Source organism: Phycodurus eques, chromosome 12 (genome assembly GCF_024500275.1).
Source record: "Phycodurus eques isolate BA_2022a chromosome 12, UOR_Pequ_1.1, whole genome shotgun sequence".
Taxonomy (NCBI): domain Eukaryota; kingdom Metazoa; phylum Chordata; class Actinopteri; order Syngnathiformes; family Syngnathidae; genus Phycodurus; species Phycodurus eques.
Genome location: NC_084536.1, coordinates 17,447,485 through 17,468,017, shown reverse-complemented (window position 1 = coordinate 17,468,017; position 20,533 = coordinate 17,447,485). Strand labels below are relative to the sequence as shown.

Sequence of the window (20,533 nt, the reverse complement as noted above, 5' to 3'; positions counted from 1 at the left end):
CCCTATCTAAACTTTTTAATGCACATTCCATATATATGAATTTTTTGTTAAGGTGTATTTTAGGTCCCTCCCTTAACTTGAGTAGTGTACTGTATCTCACTACTATCTGTATTCATAACAATACAACAATCTCAAATGATTTCACTGATCATAACATCAAGTCAAATCTCATTCTCTTAGCCTTGATAACAAAGTTATCTCTTCACATACGTACTTATCTTTACATGGCTGCAATAAATAAAATCATTTCTCCTCCTCACATGTTCCAACCGCCTCTTACTATGAATGTAGAAGCTGGCTTGATCATGATCATTTTTGGGAGTGTTTAACTTTGTATACATACCCGCATGCCCCTGTCTGATGCATTACTATGTGTATGTGCTTACTGTTCATCTGTGTGTTTATACAGCATGAGGTATGTGTAATGATGTAGAATTCACAGTTGTTGTTGTGTTTTATCTTCTGCAGTACAGCGGTAACCTTATCGAAAGACTTAAATGGGAAAATGTCAGTATCGTCTGTTAGAAAGGCAGATTTTAGTGCACTTATGTGACCCTATACATGGGAACCTTTAAGATTGAATGCAATCCATTTTCTGGGCAATTTGAAAAAAAAAATTTCCCCCATAGAAAATCATGTCACCGTCATACAGGGTACTGGAAAAGCCACTCTGCACATATGTATTTTTAACAAACACTTTTAATAGACAAAGACGTGTACCTCCTGTATTCTATATTGAAACAGGTCAACATTCCGTGAACAACCCAGGCGAACCCCAGCTCTGACTGACATGCAAAGAAGAAAAGTCAATATGTATCACTTCAACACGCTTCCCTGAGACCAATTACTATTTTCCTATTAGACAGTGCTTTTGCACCATCTGGTGGCATTTTAGGGTGTTACAGAAAGTGCCAAATTTATGGGAATAAACGAGTTCTTCTGCAAACAGCTAAGGATTGGTTCCACAGGGGGGGGGGGGTGAAAATATGACCTGATGACTAGTGAGCCCCAAATAAGCAGGGTTCACTGTTAAGTGGTACCTTGACTTAAGAGTGCCCCAACTTACGAGTTTTTCAAGTTTACAAGCCGTATGATTTTTTTACTGTATGATTTTATACAGTACACTACTTTCAGTCAGTGCTGTTTTATTAATTATACGTTTGATGTGGGGTTTTTTTTGTTTGTTTTTTGGTGTGGCTGGAGCAGATAAATGGCATTTCCATTTATTTCAATGCAGAAAGTTGATTTGACAGACAAGTTAGCTGAGTTTCAAGCATGGTCATGGAAGGAATTCAACTTGTTAGTCAAGGTACCTCTGTGTAGACAATGAGAATCTTTTTTTTTTTTTAAGGGAGGGTAGGTGTCAGTTATTTGTTGTAATACTACATGTATTGATTTTGAGTTTGGATTCCAGATCAGTACTGTGGAAGACGGCATCAAAAGCACTCTTCCCGACTCGCTTCAAATCTTCAACGCCATCAGTGGCACGCCAACGGGGGCCACCATCCAGGGCATCCCCAGCTCTTCTTCTGTGGTATGAAGAGCACGAAAGCAGTCAGGCAAGGGAACCAAGGACCTCCTTGCAGGCACAGATTGTACAGGTCTCGCTGCTCATTTACTTGACTTTTGGTCTCAGCTAGAGACCAGGACTTTGTGTATCTTGCATACACGCGTAGATTGACAGCGGGGACTCCTGAACATGATGTGATGTCATTTATCCGCAGAGACTGGAGACGTTCCCTTTCCTGGATGCTTCATATGCATGTCCTCACATGACATGATTTGTCTTCTTTTTGATACATCAGTCACATTGTTTCTATGTACAGTACACTTTTATAATTCACTCTATTGATGTATACATAAGCAGTATACTGTATGCAGCATACACATCACCCTTGTACATGATGTCATATTTCTACAATTGTATCCTCCTATATGTTAGCCAACATGAAATTGCTTCACTGTCGTGGGATGGTTTTAGACTATTTAAAGCCAATTGCATCCCCAAAAAAAAAAGGTAGACAGAGTTGTTTGTGTATATATGAAAAGAAAAAGGAGTGTGTGCAATATTTGTAAAGGGTTTTGCCGTGTGGAGCTCATACACTGTACTGTTGTTCACCTTCATGCCAAAGCGAGGAGGGATGGAACCTGACTGCTCCGACCGACTACGGAGTGGGATCGTTTGAAGCTTTTACCATTTTAGTGTTAATCCAATTTAAATAGTTTTTTGTCTTTGGGCCGCAGTTGTTGTTGTTGTTGTTTTTTTTAATTGTATTCAACACAAATCACAGTTCTGCTGTAAGCTGATGTTCCTCGACGTTTTTCTTTAACTAAAATACAAGAATTTCTCTGCAACTTGTTTTTTTTTTTTTTTTTTCCTTTGTCTTCAGTTTTGTTCAAGGTGTATTGCTAGGAATGTTTTTTTATGGAGGTTTCAGGGACTGTATCTTATATAATATGCTACCGCCCACCATAAAAGCAACAGTCAGCACGATGGGAGGATGTATGAATGACTAGTAAGCATTATGAAGGAGAAAACATTGTGGTAACAACTGTGAATGGTCTCCCAGTTGAAAGCAACTTGTAGACATCATGGCAGGTGAGTTTTGTCTAATCCACTGTTATTTCATATCACCCATAAATCTGACTGAATAATTATGTTTTTAGTCACAGATTATAAGGAGCCAACGAAAGGGAAGCGCAGCAAAGGGAAGGTAAAACGTGTTTTACACTTGTATGTTATACCTTTTCATGATGAATGAGTATAGTAATAGTATTATCAAAATTAAATGATTTAACGCTTAAATGTGGACTCTTGGCTGGCCATTTGTGTCCACCTCGCTTCCTTTTTTTGAAGCATTTAGCTATGTAAATCAAATGTAATGAAATTTCCCAAGGGTGCAGATTTTTGTCTGCTTTTATCATTTTCAACTTCAACTCTTCTCAACTATATCAGTGATATACAGCTAACATACGTTTGAGGCCGCTTTGGGTCAATTAAACTCACGAAAACACTTGAAAAGTTAGGGTTTTTTTTTCCTACCAGATTACATTTGTCAATTTTCAGACAAAGGAGCAATTTCATGTCATTTTCTTAATTTGTGAAATAGTTGTTTAGTGGCTCACTGCACTCCATTGGAGCAAATGACTGGCAATTTATATTTTTACAAGTCTCCTAGCATGGAGAATAACATGTTAATTTAAGTGGAAGTTCCTGCTGCTGACTGCAGAAAGACTTGTTAGCAATACAAGAGGGGGAAAAAGGGTTGTTAGGCCCCACTCAAGGGTATGGCAAGCAAAAGCGATACAAGAATGTTGAATGTGAACAACAAATTGTGTTGAAACATGTTAAGTTACAATGAAAGTTATTCTACCTTCTATTTAAATCGATCACAACAATTTGGTTTTGTCGACAAGACAACCTGCACAAATATTTCTGAGGTAACATTCACATTGTTAATTTCCACAGATTCCATTAAAAATGTTACCATTTATTCAGTACTTATTTTATGTTCACTGAATACTTATTCTCAAGTATTTCGGGGGGACTACTTTTGAGTTCGTCACATTCCTAATTTACAGTATTCTTGAGTACAATTTTGGCTACTCTACCCACCTGTGTTGGCTATGAAAATTTCTCTATTCTAAATTTGGGTATGTTGTAAGATGTAATAATAAAGCGGTGGACGGATATTAAAGTTTATTACATGAACATGGAATATGAACCAAATATCCCTATACCTTGGGCTTTCAGGCTTTATCGAGAGTAATGGGTATTCGTCAGAGAAATTCAAACGACAATAAAAGCTGAGTCAAGTCAGACTTGAGGCAGGTGTTTGTCAATGCACCGTTCATTTTCAGAGATGCAGAACAAATCCAAATTAGTTTGGTGCGTGGCTATTTTTCTCATAATAATCATGCAGTGGATGCCCAATCCACTTGACTTTTTAAACTTCCACCACGTAGATAGGGACTTCACGAAAAACAAATGATTACATCACCACTGAGGCAGAAAGAGGTAATTGCTCTTATTGTGCCTTGACCTTGAAATATAAGATGTCTTTCCTTCACGTCCATAATCCAGTCATCATAAAAGTAGGGATGAGCAGTTGTTTCCTCCTCTTATTTACTGTCCTCCCCGATATTAAATTGTCTATTAGGTTTTGTGGATTCAAGCAGAAGCTCGTACAGTTGGCCTATCTGCTCATCTTGGAAGTCGCTCAGTTTCTCCTCCGCCATGTCGATGCCGAATTTCAGATAGCCGTGTTTGTCCCTCACCGAGTCCAGAACCTGCGACTGCAGTGTGTCCTTGTAGTTCTCCCATTCTTTCATGAAGCTCTTCGTTTCTTCGGGCGATATGTTCTTGTGTCTTCTGAACTCGCTTTTCACGTAGTTGTCGCCGAGGGCTTTTAAATGTATCGGCAGAAAGCGATGCAGCACGAGAATCCGCTTGTATAAAGAACAAACTTTAGAGACTTGGGCGCCACTCGCCATGGTTGTTGACACACCTGAGAAACACCACAAAACGATAACTTTTTTTGTTGTTGTTTTTTTTATAAGTCCTTGCTCGCCGTTATGCTTTAGCATAGCACATTAATGCAGCAAACAGCAAAATATATCGGATAAATGGATAGTTACTTGACAAGTCCTTGTCTTTCCTTGACGACGGACGCCAAATGACATTACTCCCTCAGTCAGCCATCCCGAAGCACACACGGCGACACCAAATCTCGCGATACTTTACACCATACTACGGCATCATGTAAGGCACATATTTGGCATAATTATACGACAATGTCAAATAGTATTAGTATTACATATCGTCTCCCGTAACATAAACACAGCTAGAAGGCGGCGTGTTGCTGGATGTTTGACAGCAGCAACACTGAGGACTTGCTCACGACGGACAGAAGAAAAGTAACATGTGACTCCAAGCAAACTCATCTGCTGAAAACAGCTTTGCACAAGGACGCCACCCTTTGTTCGTTTAGGTGAACAACAATGCTTTCTGGGAGACAGGTTTTATTTCTTGCTGACTTCGCTTTAGTTAGTTACTCAGTCACTAAGTTAGTTAGTTCGTCATTGAGCACATTTAAACACAGCTCACACTGAACCAAAGTGCTATACATAGTGCATTAGCAAAGAATAAATATAAACTGATATACACCAGCAATTGCAAACACTATCACCTTTTTGCTTTGGTGTTTAAAATTCAAACTCTTGGTAAATGTGAGCAGCACACACTTGCCGCCATTTAAAGTGGCCCTTTTTGAGATTGTTTTACAACCTACGCATTGTGCCAACACTGTGATTTGTAGAGTTCAAAAAATAAAATTAATCGATATTTTATACAAACAAAAAGAACTGATGTTCGTTTAAAAAAATAGAGTAGACAGTAAAGTACCAGTAAAAGAAAAAAGAAAAAAAAAAAGATGCATGACTGTTCCTTCTGCTTTTTTCCCCCCAGGACATAACGTTATGTGGCTACCCACTCAGCATATTTTTCATTGTGGTGAATGAGTTCTGCGAGAGGTTCTCCTACTATGGCATGCGCGGTGAGAATAAAGTTCATGCACATGTGACCAAACACACGAGCTGCACATCCACAGTTTATTATACATTTGGAGAAATTAATTAAAAGTGTTGGCTTTGCCTGCTTGTCCACAGCTGTTCTGGTGTTGTACTTTAAGTACTTCCTGCGCTGGGACGATGACATGGCCACCTCCATCTACCACATTTTTGTCGCCCTGTGCTACCTCACCCCTATTCTGGGGGCCATCGTGGCCGACTCCTGGCTGGGGAAATTCAAGTGAGCGGGCTGCCTGTAGTTCTGTTGACCTCACACTTCACGTCTTAAGTCATGAAGCCAGTGGCCTAGCATAGGGGACTAAAGGGATGTAACATTTAAAAAAATAATAATAAAGTACTTGTGGTCACAATATGTTTTTATTTTTATTTTTTTCAAACCACAGTTTATAACTTTTTCAGTCTTGTCATTACCTTTTTTTGTTTATTGATCAGTAGAAATAATATGTTTCTACTGGTATATAGTGAGGTGCTTTTATTTTTAATTTGAATCAACTCAGCCATTTTGAAAACTATTTCACATTGTAATTTACTAGGTTTTTGTACCAATATTTATGTTGAAGGCTGACATTATTGTTTGTACCTTCGTCCCCCAGGACCATCATCTACTTGTCCATCGTCTACGCGCTGGGCCAGGTGGCCATGGCGGTCAGCGCAGTCCACGACATCACTGACTCCAACAAAGACGGGACGCCTGACGACATGACGTTTCACGTGTAGGTTTCTTTGCAACCATAGTTTTCAAATCTGAAATGTTTAAATTGACGGCCTGTTTTTACAGAACGCTATGTCATGCTTTTGTTCAAATCCAGTGCAACGGCAATGGTGGGCCTCTTCCTTATTGCTCTGGGCACTGGGGGCATCAAACCTTGCGTGGCTGCCTTTGGTGGGGACCAGTTCAGTGACCACCAGGTAAGTACATTACCTTACTCAATAGGATATTAAAGTAGAAGTATGGAATAGGTGTCATGGTCTGTGTTTTGGTTTGGGTTGTGTTTAGTTTTGTTCCATGTTTTCCTGTGTTCCATGTTTGTCGTGTGCTCATTAAGTTGTTGTGTCCACCTGTTCTCGTCTGCTTTGTGTCGACCAATCAGCTCTCTCCAGCCACTCATGTCTTGTCCAGGTGTTCCTCGTTGTCTCGTCTATCTGTTTGTATTTAGTTCCCTGGTTTCTTTCAGTTCTTGTCGGTTCATTGTCGTTGTCACATGTCTCTGCCATGTCATAGTCGTCAGTTGTCTTTATCATTGTGGTATGTTATTGTCAGGTGTCATTCTCCCTTTCTATTCCACGTCTTACTCACAGGTCATAGTTTGTTTCCAGTTTTAGATATTCGAGTGTTTCTTTGTTACTTTGATTTGATTGGTATCTGTTGTGGGACTTTGTTTAGTTTTCCTTTTTTGAAGATTAAATATTATTTTGAGACTCCCGCACTCCTGCCTTGCCTCCCTGCTTCCCTGCAATTGGGTCCACCATGTTCTTGCCTTGCGTTACTCGCCCTCGCCTTAACCACGTACGTGACAATAGGCATAGAGAAATAAAAGCAGATGGCCGAATGTAGTTGTTGTAATTTGTGGGACCTCTGTGTCTGTTTCGCAACAAAACAGTCCCATCTTGGGGTAATGTGAGACAAGAACATTTGAAGTGTGTTACTTCTGTCCAGTCTACTCTGTAATCTTGCTTTGGTCGCCATCATTGCAGAAAATGATGTTGGATATAGGATGTTGGAAATGGAAGTAAGGTATTCAGTGCTTTTTTTGGGGGCAGTTTTTGAAGGCTTCTTTGCGAAATTGCCAGTCTGTCAAGCAAACAACTTCTGTTTGGGTATTAGCAATACAGAATGTGTGTAATTACAACACCTATTCCAATGAAGTTATGATGTTGTGTTAAATAATAAAATAATAATAATACAAATTCTAATTCATGATTATGTGCTAAAAACAATAAGGTTTATCAGTTTGAACATGAAATATCTTATCTTTGTAGTGTATTCAATTAAATATAGGTTAAAAATGATTTGCAAATCATTGTATTCTGTTTTTATTTATGTTTAACACAACATCTCAACTTCATTGGAATTGGGGTTGTATAATTGAAATAGATTGTATAATCTTTTCAGTGTATGATAGGTTGCATAAGCACTGCGCACAACTACAAACTGTGAGATTAGCATCAACGCCAACACTAACACGATAGAGAGACGCCAATATTAAAGACAACTTAAGTACTGTAGTTGATGCCGGGTCTCCATTGCAACTGCAGAGGGGATCCTTATTACAAGCCGGTTAATTGTTGTCAGCGCCACCATGAACAAGTAGTCAGGATGTCTGCCACACAGTTAAGAGGTTCTAGGTTTGAACCTCTGCTCAAGAGTTTACACGTTCTACCCGGACTTGTGAGTATTTTTTCCGCTGGCGACCTAAATACTGTGTGTACTGTACACTTCATGTATCTATATCCTCTCCAACGATCATTCGTTTCAACCCCCCACCCTCAGCGCCGCCACCATAGCTGTGTCCCGGCCAGTACCTGGGATGACTTATTAAAATATAATAATGATAATGATAATCAAATGCTTTCTAAATTAATTTCTTTCTACAATAATTCAGAGGGTTCCATGTCCGCTGATCCCATATTTATGAATGAAATGCGTCTGATCAACCAAAACATGTCCGCAGAGCTTGCCTGTCTGTCTGCTTGCACTGCGATCCAATTCACCAGAATTGTGTTAGACCAGCAGTCTACCTTGCGCTAAAGGTTACACGTGGTCTGAGCAGACATAAGTTTAGACTGACATTCAGTCGCCAGTCACAAGCGGCGGGCAGATGCCAAAGGTCACACCCTTATTGTGTAGGTGCTATCCTTACACAGACTGGTCTGCCAACTCTGGCACATGTTGCGCAGTCTACGAAAATAGAGTCCATAAGGATCAGGGCTCGAAGTTTACCAATTCCCAATTGCCCGGGGCAACTAAAAAAATAGTCACGGGCAAGCTAACAAAACATACAACATTCTCGATTGGACAAACTTATGAAAAAAATTATTGTCGTATGTAGGGATGTCACAATATTCACGATACTGCGAAATTAAACGTGCCTCAATATCGTCGTGGCCTTGTCTCGGCATAAAATAATGAGCCTGTTGTGCTTATGTAGTTTTGTGCCGTCTATACGAAGCCAACCCGCTTAGCCAGGCTGTGTCGTGTTTCACTTCCGCATTTGAGTGTAAACACACCCGATTAGATACGTAACCCATGTGACCGTGTATGCACGTCTAAAGACATACAGTTGTTTGCTGACGGGCCTGCGTGACCGCAGGGTTGAGGGGAGCGTGTTAGCGTTTCAGCATGCTACGGCATACTACACTTGTCAGAGGGTCGCTTCACAATCGACTGGGTGAGATAAAGGCAACTTGTTGTTTACACCGGCCTCCATCCCAGCAAACGCAGACCAACGGGCCGGGATCGGTTTCCGTGGACCTCCGTGTTGCGAAGCCAGGGTCCTGACCATCTGGAGGCACCGTTAAGTCGGATCTCCCCGTGTTCCCTGAAACTTCGAGCCCTGGGGATGCTTTAATGGTTGCAATTAAATCATCTACAATGCTCCCTTGTAACACATTACAGCAATCACCATGTAGATTTCAGTAAATCTGTTTTGAAACGTGAACATGTTTTGAATATCATCCTATTTTGCTCTGCAGGAGAAGCAGAGAAGAACGTTTTTCTCTGTGTTTTACTTGTGCATCAATGGAGGCAGCCTACTGTCAACCATTATCACTCCCATCCTTCGAGGTAAGAGAAAGTTGAAACTTAAGTTGCATTGAGTTAGGGAATATTGCAATACAGAAGGTCATTGGTCCCGATATTTGGAGGTTTACAAACGGACCCCGGCATACGACGACGTGCTCAGTCACCACTGCATTTACTATTTTTCATTACATTGTTGTATATACTACCGACATCGCAGTAGTAAAGTCATAATTCTAGTCAACATTTGTATGAAAAATATTTGGAGGCTGTAGCGAATATGAGGGTTAACTAAAAATTTAATTAATTTAGGAGAAAAGAATAAGCCGGAAGCGACACCTGCGTTACTTCCGGTATCATGTAATTTTAAGTTTAATCATTAAAATCAAGCTAATCTTTCTCGTAAAGGGGCACCACACTTTTTATATGTATAAAATTTAGGGAAAGTGACGATAAACCTTTTTATCTGTCTCATAATCTGAAGGTTGCTACAGTTTATGAAATTTTGAGTCCTCGACTACAGAGGTTCATTGTTAACACACACACAAAACACAACCAAGAGTGGAATTTTATAGAATATTTAATGACATCTACAATGGATCTAGAGGAAAACACACAGAGGGGTCTAACTAAAGAAATAAAATAACACTAATAATGATGAAAGAAAGAAAATAGGTGTATTTTGCCTGGAGTTAGTAATTTCCCTGAAATTATTAGCCACTAATATTGTACAGTCTGGCAAACACTTGCAGTGTCTACTCACGAACGTAGATCAGTTGGCCTCTGGGAGTGGTCTCTCTCTGGGCACGTCTCAGAAGCACAGAGACAGGGTTGGTTGCAGAAGAAAATGATGCACCAAAATGAAACAAAGCAAAAAAAGGCAGAAGAAGAAAAATTGTTGTTCGTCACGCCTCGTTGGGAAAATATGACCGTCTCTCTTTTGTCTCATAAAATGTGTTTAAAAACATATTAATATAAAATAACCTTAACTTTCTCTCTTTACACCTTCGTCAAGCATATCGGATGTCTGTTTATACTTTAGTCTTGACAAATCAACTGGTTCAAATCACATTTCATGCTGCTTGATGTCAAATCAAGACAAACAATTCTCAAAATCTCGCATCTGCTCTTGTAAAGTTGATACACTGACACACAGAGTTTGTGAAATATCAAAACAGACATTTATCCTTGGTTAACATCAAATGAGAGTTCACGGGTTGCAGTACTCTCAAACGCCAATGGATGGCGCTTTGCATGCACGTTTGGATATTAAGCAAATAGTTTGTTGCTTGTATTTGCATCCCATCGTCGATCGGTACCTTCTTGGGCTCCTGCCAGTTCAAACGAAGGAAAGGACTCTTTAATGACTGTAAACTAAGATTTCGAGGGGACCTGCTAATTACTTTCGGGTCCACTAGGCATCTTCTTGGGGGAGTCTCACAGCAGGGCAACCTGGAAGTATGCAGTTTATCAAACCGTGGGGAGTCACTGTGTCATCTCAGTTTGCAAGGGAGCATGTCCGCTACAAGGCCATGAATACAAAACAGTAAAATGAAAAAGGGTCACGGGCGCACTGGAACCTATCCCAGCTATCTTCAGGCAAGAGACGGGGGGTACACCCTGAACTGGTCGCCAGCCAATCACAGGGCACATATAAACAAACAACCATTCGCACTCACATTCACACATTCACACCTATGGGCATTTAGAGTCTTCAATCATGCAAACTCCACACAGGCGGGGCCGGGATTTGAACCCCAGGCCTGAGAACTGTAAGGCAGATGTGCTAACCAGTCGTCCACTGTGCCACCCAAATGAAAAACAGTATTTTCTTTTTCATAGTATTATTAATATTGGTTGATGTCTTCACATGTGTGTGTGTGTGTGTGTGTGTGTGTGTGTGTGTGTACGTGTACAATAGCTCAAGAATGTGGCATCCACACCAAGCAGAGCTGCTATCCCCTTGCCTTTGGAGTCCCTGCTGCTCTCATGGTGGTGGCACTGGGTATGTCTACTGTACTGTATACTATCTATCTATATATCTATATTCTCTCTCTCTCTCTCTCTCCATCTCTCCAACCATCCATCCATCCATTTTCTGTAGCGCTTATCCTCACTACTCACCAGTGTTGCAGGATTAGGAGTGAAACTCGATGAGAAAATTATTCAATTAAATTCCATCCATCCATCCATTTTCGGAGCCGCTTATCCTCACAAGGGTCGCGGGAGTGCTGGAGCCTATTCCAACTATCATCGGGCAGGAGGCGGGGTACACCCTGAACTGGTTGCCAGCCAATTGCAGGGCCCACATAAACAAACAACCATTTGCACTCACATTCACACCTAGGGGCAATTTAGAGACTTCAATTAACCTACCATGCATGTTTTTTTGGGGGGGATGTGGGAGGAAACCGGAGTGCCCGGAGAAAACCCACGCAGGCACGGGGAGAACATGCAAACTCCACACAGGCGGGGCCAGGGATTGAACCCCAGTCCTCAGAACTGTGAAGCAGATGCTCTATCCAGTCGTCCACTGTGCTGCCTTCAATTAAATTATCTAATTAATTAGAGTCTTTGTAATTAATATTTTTAATCGTATTACAATATTTGTCCTAAAAAGCAAAAAAAAAAATTATTCAAATGTAGTTGAGTGAATGACTGTATCAAATAACTGACACCGATGTGAAGGGAGTCTGTCGGGGGAATAACAGTCACACACTGTCGGGAGAAGAAAAAAAAACAGTAACACACGGCGCGAGAAAAAGCACTCCCCGTCGGGGAATCGAACCCCGGTCTTCCGCGTGACAGGCGGAGATACTGTCCACTATACTAACGAGGAAGTTATTATACTGAATTGACAAATGGCATTTTGAAAGCTCTAATATTGACAACTTTATTAAGGGAGAAGGACGGGGGCGGGGGTCGGGCGAAAATTGGGAGAGAGAGAGCGACACACACACACACACACACACACAGGCATTTAAAGGTACAGGCACAAAAATGAATCGTCAGCATGTGTGTGCGTGTAAGACTTTTGGGTTGATAACACGTCATAAAACCAGTTGATATCTTTACATTCTCTTCTATCGTGTTTGTATGATTAGGTTTTACAGCATACTGCTACTTGTCTTTTTTAAAAAAACGTTTTAAAATTGTGGGGTTTTGGGGGGGTAGTGGAAAAGATTAATTACATTTCCATTCATTTTAATATGTTTTGAGATACGAGTGTTTTGAGATAAAAGCATATATATATATATATATATATATATATATATATATATATATATAATTATTCAATATTAATATTAAAAATGATATAATTAATTACGTCGTTGTAATTAATTACTGTCGATGAATAACGTTTGATCGTACGGTAATATTTGTCCTAAAAAGCAACATTTAATTTATTCAAATTGAGTTTAGTGGACGAATCAAATCAAATAATTGACACAGATGGGGATGGGGTTTGTCGGGCGGGCGGGAAAAAACCGTAACAGTGACAGACAGCGGGAAAAGAATGAGCTACTCCCCGTCGGGGAATCGAACCCCGGTCTTCCGCGTGACAGGCGGAGATACTGTCCACTATACTAACGAGGAAGTTATGTCCAAAGCATGACATATGCGCTGTTAACTTTAGTTATTCAATGTTATGTACAATGTTTTGCCATAATTATTTTGACAATGATTAAAACACTGAGATCGGTATGGAATAATTAATAAACAGCCATTTGCAGTAACAACGTCAATGCTTTATCATGTTGTCATTTCAGTTCAATGTAACTGAGCCTATATGAGAAAATTTATGGCGCTATATAATGTATTTCTACATTTTCAGAATTACTGAGGTCGTTGCTGGATAGGGGTCCCCAGCGGGACCCCTACCCAGCACCCCCTCCAAGGACTCCAAAAAGGGTGGGAACTCTGAACTGCTTTTTGGTGCATAGGCACAGACAACAGTCAGGACCCGTCCCCCCACCCGAAGGCGGAGGGAGGCTACCCTCCCGTCCACCGGGGTGAACCCCAACGTACTGGTGCCGAGCCGGGGGGCAATAAGTATACCCACACCTGCTTGGCTCCTCTCACCGTGGGCAACTCCAGAGTGGAAGAGAGTCCAACCCCTTTCAAGAGGACTAGTACCAGAGCCCAAGCTGTGTGTGGAGGCGAGTCCGACTATATCTCATCTGAACTTCTCGACCTCACACACCAGCTTGGGCTCCTTCCCTGCCAAAGAGGTGACATTCCATGTCCCTATAGAAAGCTTCTGTAGCCGGGTATCGGATCGCCAAGGTCCCCGCCTTCGACCACCGCCCAGCTCGCACTGCACCCGACCCGTATGGCCCCTCCCACAGTTGGTGAGCCTGTGGGTAGGGGGACCCACATTACCCTTTCAGGCAGTGCCTGGCCACCAGGCGCTTGCCTTCGAGCCCCACCTCCAGGCCTGGCTCCAGAGGGGGTCCCCGGTGACCCCCGTCCGGGCAAGGGAAAACTGAGTCCATTGTTTGTCGTCATCATAAGGGATCTTTGACCAGTGCTTTGTCTGGTCCCTCACCTAGAACCTGTTTCCCATGGGTGACCCTGCCAGGGGCATAAAGCCCCAGACAACTTAGCTCCTAGGATCATTGGAACACACAAACCCCTCAACCACGATAAAGTGACGGCTCAAGGAGGGGATAAATATGAATATATTTATATATGTAGATGGATAATAATGTGTGCTGTCCCAAACACAGTGGTGTTCATCGTCGGCAGTGGCATGTACTACAAAGCAGAGCCCCAAGGAAACATCATGATGGATGTTTCTAAATGCATCAGTGTAAGTCTTTTTTTTTTTTTTTTTTTTTTAGTACTTGCATCTGTTCATTGTTCTTCTTCAAGCGTCCGTGATATAACTATTTTTGTTTTATTTGCTACCAGTTTGCCATTAAAAACCGCTACAGGCACAGAAGCAGCAGATTCCCCAAGAGGCAGCACTGGATGGACTGGGCAGAGGAAAAGTATGATGTAAGTTTGGCTTCAAACAGTCTGCAATTTTTCTTATCAGCAGTGAGTGTCATAACTAAGTGCTTATTATGAAAATATTATTCTTATCAGCAGTGCTTAATGTTATTGTATGATTCTTCCTAACTGCCTTGTAGAAATTGCTCATTGCTCAAATCAAAATGGTGCTGAAGGTTCTCTTCCTGTACATTCCACTTCCAATGTTCTGGACTCTGTTTGACCAGAAGGTATTTTACTGAAAGCTCTTCACTACACTGCCTGCACAATTATATGCCCGTCTGTGGTGTTTTGCATTGTTTGTGAGCATCAAGCTAAACTGACTTAAGCAAAGCTATGTGGTTGTTTTAAATACACGATGTTTCATTTTCTTTGTTTTTCAGTTTGACAGTAAACTTCCACTGGGAGTGGCAATAAATAGCTCAAAGCCTCTTTTTGCACTATTCTTCACTACCTGCCAAACTGCGCTTGTATCTCAAATTCAATTTCGAAATTTTGAAAAGTCACACCGCAAGTATCTGTAAAAGTCAGGTTTTGACTTTCTTAAGAGAATATCTCAGTGTGCACAATTATTTGTAAAATATTGGTTTGCAGAATTGTTTGGCAACTATGTGGAAAAAATAATAATCTTTTGCTATCTCACTCATTTATTTTCAACTGTTGAAGTGAAAATAGTGAACAAACAACTGAATTGGTCAAAATACTCCCTTGTGCACACAGTGTATAGTCTTGATGTTGCACCATGCAATCGATGTCTTCTAAACACTTCTCTTGTCTGTAAGGGTTCCAGGTGGACTCTGCAGGCCACCACCATGCATGGAAACTTTGTACGTTTGCCACTTAAGAACAATTTTAAACTCAGAGGCAATGTGTGGGTGTATTACTAAGCTGTATGTGTCTGCAGGGAGCGCTTGTCATCCAGCCCGATCAGATGCAGGTATGGTTATGTCAAGTCATGATGTTTTATAGATAAGCGTGTGCGCGTGTTTGTGTTTGTATGCGTGTGTGTGTGTGTTGTAGGTGTGGGTGTGAGCGTGTTGTACTGGCCTCACTCTCACTGTGTCATTTTAAAAGACTGTCAACCCCATCCTGATCTTGACCCTGGTGCCCATCATGGACAGTGTCATCTACCCTCTCATCAAAAAATGTGGCCTGAACTTTACGTAAGTAACACTAGAGGGTGACTGCAGCTGTGTAGAGGTCTTTATAGACTGTAGCTACACTACTCACAAAAAGTTAGGGATATTGTCATTAGCAGGTAGCTATAGATATACAAAGAGACTGGAAGAGTCACAGAAAAGCAGACAAGTGGACATACGTAGAAATAACAATTTAAAATCACCTGTTGGTAATTTTCGAGAACAGAAAACTGTGCAAAAAGTACTGAAACATTGAACAGGTGAAAAAAGAGGTTTCTATTTAAACAGTATCATTTTGGTTTCAATGATTAAGTGGACAATGCACCCAACGATCAATTGTGTCACAGCATAAATTTATTTGGAGACGACTATTTGAGAAAATATACTGTAGTATTTAACAACATACAGATACTTCCATCCATCCATCCATCCATTTTCTGAGCCGCTTATCCTCACTAGGGTCACGGGGGTGCTGGAGCCTATCCCAGCTGTCATCGGGCAGGAGGCGGGGTATACCCTGAACTGGTTGCCAGCCAATCGCAGGGCACATACAAACAGACAACCATTCACACTCACGGGCAATTTATAGTCTCCAATTTATGCATGTTTTTGGGATGTGGGAGGAAACCGGAGTGCCCAGAGAAAACCCACGCAGGCACGGGGAGAACATGCAAACTCCACACAGGCGGGGCCGGGGATTGAACCCCGCTCCTCAGAACTGTGAGGCTGACGCTCTAACCAGTCGGCCACCGTGCCGCTACAGATACTTGTATGTTGTAATAATATTTGTTTCGTTAGGCCTCTAAAAAGAATGACCGTGGGGATGTTTCTGGCAGCTTTGGCCTTCGTCTGTGCTGCACTGGTTCAAGTTCAAATTGACGTAAGTGGATGATGCAATATTGTTTGCTGACGTCGTTTTACATTTCAATGAGACATGGCTCATGTGTTGTTCCACATAACAATTTGGGACAAGAGTATCACAGCCAATAAAATGATCTCTACTTTGTACCTTTTTTTTTTCAATTATTTTAGAAAACGCTGCCTACATTCCCATCAGCATCTCAGAGCCAGTTGAAATTACTAAACATGGGTCCTCAGCCAGTCAAAGTCAACCTGCCAGACAATGTTCAGCTGGAATTCTCTCCAAATCAAGTACGCCGTCATCTCTTCATAACTTAATGCCCTGCTCTTTTTTCACAGCCAGATGTTTATTCTTCTTAGAATTACTGTTTAATTGCCTTCTGATCAATGTGTCGCCTTTTTTGGGGTGCCTCACCATGCCTAAAACCTCACCAGTTTATTTTTGCAAGCGTGTGTATTCTGGTTTCCCTAACAGGTTTCCCTAACACAACTCTCAAAACTCACTCATAGTGCCTCCTGCATGCACCAGTTTGACCGATTGACATAAAATTGGGTGAACATGTCTCATACAGCAGGACGCATAAAAAAATGTGTCAAGGACCCATGCTCTGAATTGAACAGGAAGTCCCCCGTTTTGCGTTGAAGCTGCCATTTTGAGTAAATTCCAGGGTTTGCACTTTGGAAAACCCTTACCCCTGCTCCCATCTTTAATGTATATCATTTGTGTGTGTGTGTGTGTGTGTTGCAGGCCAGTGAGCAGTACTTGACATTTGGAGAGGAAGAAATCAGTGTGTCTGTGGAGAGCCACGTAGGAGTGACGAGAGCGCTCTTCTTAACCAAGGGAGCTAGACAGACGCTTCTGCTTCCTGCAAACGTCTCACACGAGTGGCTGCTGGTGATTTCAATACAATTCAAATAAATCAAGACGCTTGTGTGGCGAAGCAAATAAACATTGACTGTGTCTTTCTCTCAGACTAAGGATCTCAAGGCCAAGCCGCAGCAAGGAAATAACGCAGTCAGGTAAATTACATATGTTACATCCATCCATTTTCTATTGTACTTATCCTCATAGGGTCGCAGGTGAACTGGAGCCTTTCCCAGGGGACTTGTTCCAAGAGGCCGGGTACACCCTGGACTGGTCACCAGCCAGTCACAGGGCATATATAGACAACCAACCATTTTTACTGACATTGAATTAAATGGATTAGCATTGGAAAATGATACCACTAAATGACCAATTGATAGAGAGCACCATATTTTAATTTGAAAATATAACAAACTACTATGAGGACAAGTGCTATATAAAATGGATGGATATCTGGCAAAGATTAATTGAAAATTGACCAGTTTCTGTGGTTACATACTAAAATATGTTTCAGTGCTGACTTCATTTACAACATTTTTATTTATTTATTCCAGATTTATAAATGGAATGTTAACAGCAGTGAATGTGTCCATTGCTGGAGCAGACCCCACTTTACTTGAACCGGAATATTATTCCAACTATTCCCAGATCAAAAATGGAATGTAAGTACTTCAAAACTTAACCTCGACTGGCTATAGCAAACAACAACAACAATAGTAATAATGCAAATAAAATACTAACGTGATTTTCTGTTGATCAGCACCACTTTCACCATAAAGAGCGATTCAGAGTCATGCAAATACAGCAGGGAGTTTGGATTCGGAAGTTCGTACACTTTCTTTATCCACAGTACATTCAAGTTTGGACCTTCTGTGAGTTTGCCAGATGCATCGTTGTGAAATGTGCTTTTGTGTATTTATTTTCAGCATTTAAAATGGTTTCTTGTTTTTCTGTTAGTGTCACGAGTCTATTAGTGCAGGAGAAGACATCAAGCCCAACTCGGTGCACATGGCCCTGCAGATCCCACAGTACTTTTTCATCACTGCAGGCGAAGTCATGTTTTCTGTCACAGGCTTGGAGTTCTCTTACTCACAGGTAAACAAATACTGTATTGTACCCGACAGTGTATTCTTTTTATCATTAAGTATCTTGTCTTTGTAGTGTATACAATTGAATATAGGTTGAAAATATTTTTTAATCATTGTATTCTGTTTTTTTCCTACTTTTTACACAACATCACAAATTCATTGAAATTGGGGTTTGTATTAAAGAGAGGTTTGGCCTATCTAAAAGAAGCTCCTTCCCTTATGTCAACAAAGTTCCTTGGCACCAAGATGCCACACGATAGTGCCAAAGCACTATATTTCTATTAGACCAGCATTTACGCCATCTTGTGGCATCTTTTGGCATTTCAGAACAAGCACAAACAGTGAATAGGTGAGTTTTTCAGCAAACAACAGAGGATAGGTTAAAAAGAAATCAGGTGAATTCGCGTTTCGTCGTGGGAGGACTTACTGTACTATTCGGCAAAGATAGGCAATTGCTTTGGGTCCTGAGATTTTTAGGGCCCCACAAACATTTCATAAAATCTGATGAAGTTTTCTTCCATTTCAAGTAATTATTATTGTTTGAGTATTAATTTACATGCTTAAAACACATCAAAATGCTTATTCTATCATGATTGCTTCGAGTGCTCCCCCACCCTTCTCCTGCAATGGACTATTCCATCTTTACACGCTGGCTGTCACATAAGACTTCCACCACCACCCCCCTTTTTCTGGGTGATGTGCGCACACTCACAGCCAACAACAAGGCGTTCTAAAGCGGCCACGCCCGTGGACTATCGAAAGGAAAGAAGTATTTTCGGGGTGTAGACATAGCTAGATAGCTAACTGCATGTCGAAAGCATGCTAGACAACCACTGATGTGAATGAAGGCGCTCAAGTTCTTATATTATGGCGGTGGGGGGACTCATGCCTGACCTGAAGTGTGTCACTCTGCACCGTTTTAGCCTTGCCCCCAAAAAATCTGAAAAACTTAAACGGTGAAAAAAAGTTGAATGCTATACCTTCCCAATTGTACTACACAGTTCTCAGTCTTTGCACATTTTCAGCAATTATCGTCAAACGTATAATGTACTTAGAAATAGTACATTTCCCTTAGTGCTTCTGTAGAGCATTTTGCATGACTGTTCCTTCTGTGTCATACTTTTTATCTCCAAGGCGCCGAGTAACATGAAAGCAGTGCTGCAAGCGGGCTGGTTGCTTACTGTAGCTATCGGGAACTTCATCGTTTTGATCGTAGCTGAGGTGGCCAAGATTCCTGAACAAGTAAAAAAAAAAAAAATGCCACACAAATAACAACCACACTCAAAAGTTAAATTTCTGCACCATGTGGCGAGATGATGATACATGATTCCTCCTCGTTTAAAGTGGGCAGAGTATGTCCTCTTCGCCTCGCTCCTGATCGCCGTGTGTTTCATCTTCTCCATCATGGCGTACTTCTACACCTACATGGACCCCATGGAAATTGAGGCCCAGTTCAGAAAGAACGTGGATGATGACGACAAGGACGACAGAGACCTCAAACAGATGATGGCCGTCAAGAGAGACTCTGTTGACAGTGATGATGAGAAAGATAAAAACAAACAAACTCAAATGTGAAAAAAAAAACATTGGGACACTGTTGAAGCTACATTGCTAAATACTTGCTTGCTTGCGTGCCTTTGTGTGTGTGTACGTGTGTATGTTTGTATACTATACTTCAATGGGCAGACAAAATTACGGCAATATATCCTGTTCATGATATACTGTATTATAGAAACAACCAATGCATATATTTTCCATTTAAAATACCTTGTTCTACATTTCATTGTGTACTTTCATTCTGTAACATAACAAATCATTTTGGGAAATATTACGTGATAATGAGCTAAGGGAGCATGTAGATATTATTTTGTTTCTTGTTTAATTTTCCTCAAAAGTCAAACATATTACTTCCATCCCAGAAATCATCAGTATGTCAAATCTCATCTAATCGCAATTCTTTTGGTTTGTCTTTGGCTTTTTTTGTTGTTGTTTTTATGATTGATGGCAAAGAGGAAAAGTGAGATGTAACCACAGAACAGGAAATGGAACTTACTGCCATGAAGGAAAGGGTGTGGCCATCCAGTACAATATGAGCAATACAATTACATTAGTTACAGTTAAGAATGAGGAAGACAGTCGTTCTGCTGAATTGTCTTACTAGTACATGGACTTTAAACTGGTTATCTTTGATCTTATCTTTACTGTATTCTTTATGTCAGAGCCAGGGGATCCATATACAGAGTTAAAAAGAACCATT

The 20,533-nt window shown here is 41.0% G+C and overlaps 3 protein-coding genes and 2 non-coding genes across 12 annotated transcripts in view; 2 read left to right on the top strand and 3 right to left on the bottom strand.

The window, feature by feature from the left end:
• Nucleotides 1-2,355, top strand: part of LOC133410403 (dedicator of cytokinesis protein 9-like) — a 79,121-nt gene extending 76,766 nt beyond the window's left edge. For all 6 annotated transcript variants that reach the window (XM_061691550.1, XM_061691548.1, XM_061691546.1 and 3 more), the window contains exon 53: nt 1,415-2,355. In XM_061691550.1, coding sequence (XP_061547534.1) covers nt 1,415-1,540 — 126 coding nt within the window. In that variant the 3' untranslated portion in view covers nt 1,541-2,355. The remainder of the gene's footprint in view (nt 1-1,414) is intronic.
• On the bottom strand, nt 2,081-4,747 carry sdhaf3 (succinate dehydrogenase complex assembly factor 3). Its single transcript, XM_061691555.1, has 2 exons — nt 4,639-4,747; nt 2,081-4,508 (listed from the first exon to the last, which is right to left on the bottom strand). Exon 2 carries the CDS (start codon nt 4,492-4,494, stop codon nt 4,123-4,125), a length of 372 nt encoding a protein of 123 aa, XP_061547539.1. The 5' UTR covers nt 4,495-4,508; nt 4,639-4,747; the 3' UTR covers nt 2,081-4,122.
• Nucleotides 2,428-20,031, top strand: slc15a1a (solute carrier family 15 member 1a). Of its 3 annotated transcripts, XM_061691553.1 has the most exons (23): nt 2,428-2,599; nt 2,668-2,714; nt 5,468-5,555; nt 5,668-5,809; nt 6,183-6,302; nt 6,399-6,498; nt 9,283-9,373; nt 11,250-11,333; nt 14,059-14,141; nt 14,243-14,329; nt 14,464-14,553; nt 15,106-15,150; nt 15,228-15,260; nt 15,398-15,486; nt 16,261-16,342; nt 16,495-16,614; nt 17,072-17,218; nt 17,297-17,343; nt 17,743-17,850; nt 17,949-18,060; nt 18,146-18,283; nt 19,411-19,518; nt 19,621-20,031. In XM_061691553.1, the coding sequence occupies exons 1-23, from the start codon at nt 2,593-2,595 to the stop codon at nt 19,849-19,851; spliced, it is 2,199 nt and encodes a 732-aa protein (XP_061547537.1). In that variant the 5' UTR covers nt 2,428-2,592; the 3' UTR covers nt 19,852-20,031. The 3 variants fall into 3 exon arrangements, with proteins under 3 accessions (XP_061547537.1, XP_061547536.1, XP_061547538.1); XM_061691552.1 differs by having other exon boundaries at nt 2,428-2,714; XM_061691554.1 differs by lacking the exon at nt 14,464-14,553 and having other exon boundaries at nt 2,428-2,714.
• trnad-guc (transfer RNA aspartic acid (anticodon GUC)) lies at nt 12,096-12,167 on the bottom strand. Its single transcript has one exon. It is a non-coding gene; the product is annotated as a tRNA-Asp (tRNA).
• Nucleotides 12,854-12,925, bottom strand: trnad-guc (transfer RNA aspartic acid (anticodon GUC)). The gene has a single exon. It is a non-coding gene; the product is annotated as a tRNA-Asp (tRNA).
• Nucleotides 20,032-20,533: the final 502 nt, after the last annotated feature.

Bases quoted from the DNA above. Each gene is read 5' to 3' on its own strand.
- slc15a1a (XM_061691552.1), top strand. From the start codon at position 2,658: ATGTTTTTAGTCACAGATTATAAGGAGCCAACGAAAGGGAAGCGCAGC. The intron at 14,142-14,242 runs GTAAGTCTTTTT...ATTTGCTACCAG, and splicing joins ATGTTTCTAAATGCATCAGT to TTTGCCATTAAAAACCGCTA. The intron at 15,151-15,227 runs GTACGTTTGCCA...ATGTGTCTGCAG, and splicing joins CCACCATGCATGGAAACTTT to GGAGCGCTTGTCATCCAGCC.
- sdhaf3 (XM_061691555.1), bottom strand. From the start codon at position 4,494: ATGGCGAGTGGCGCCCAAGTCTCTAAAGTTTGTTCTTTATACAAGCGG.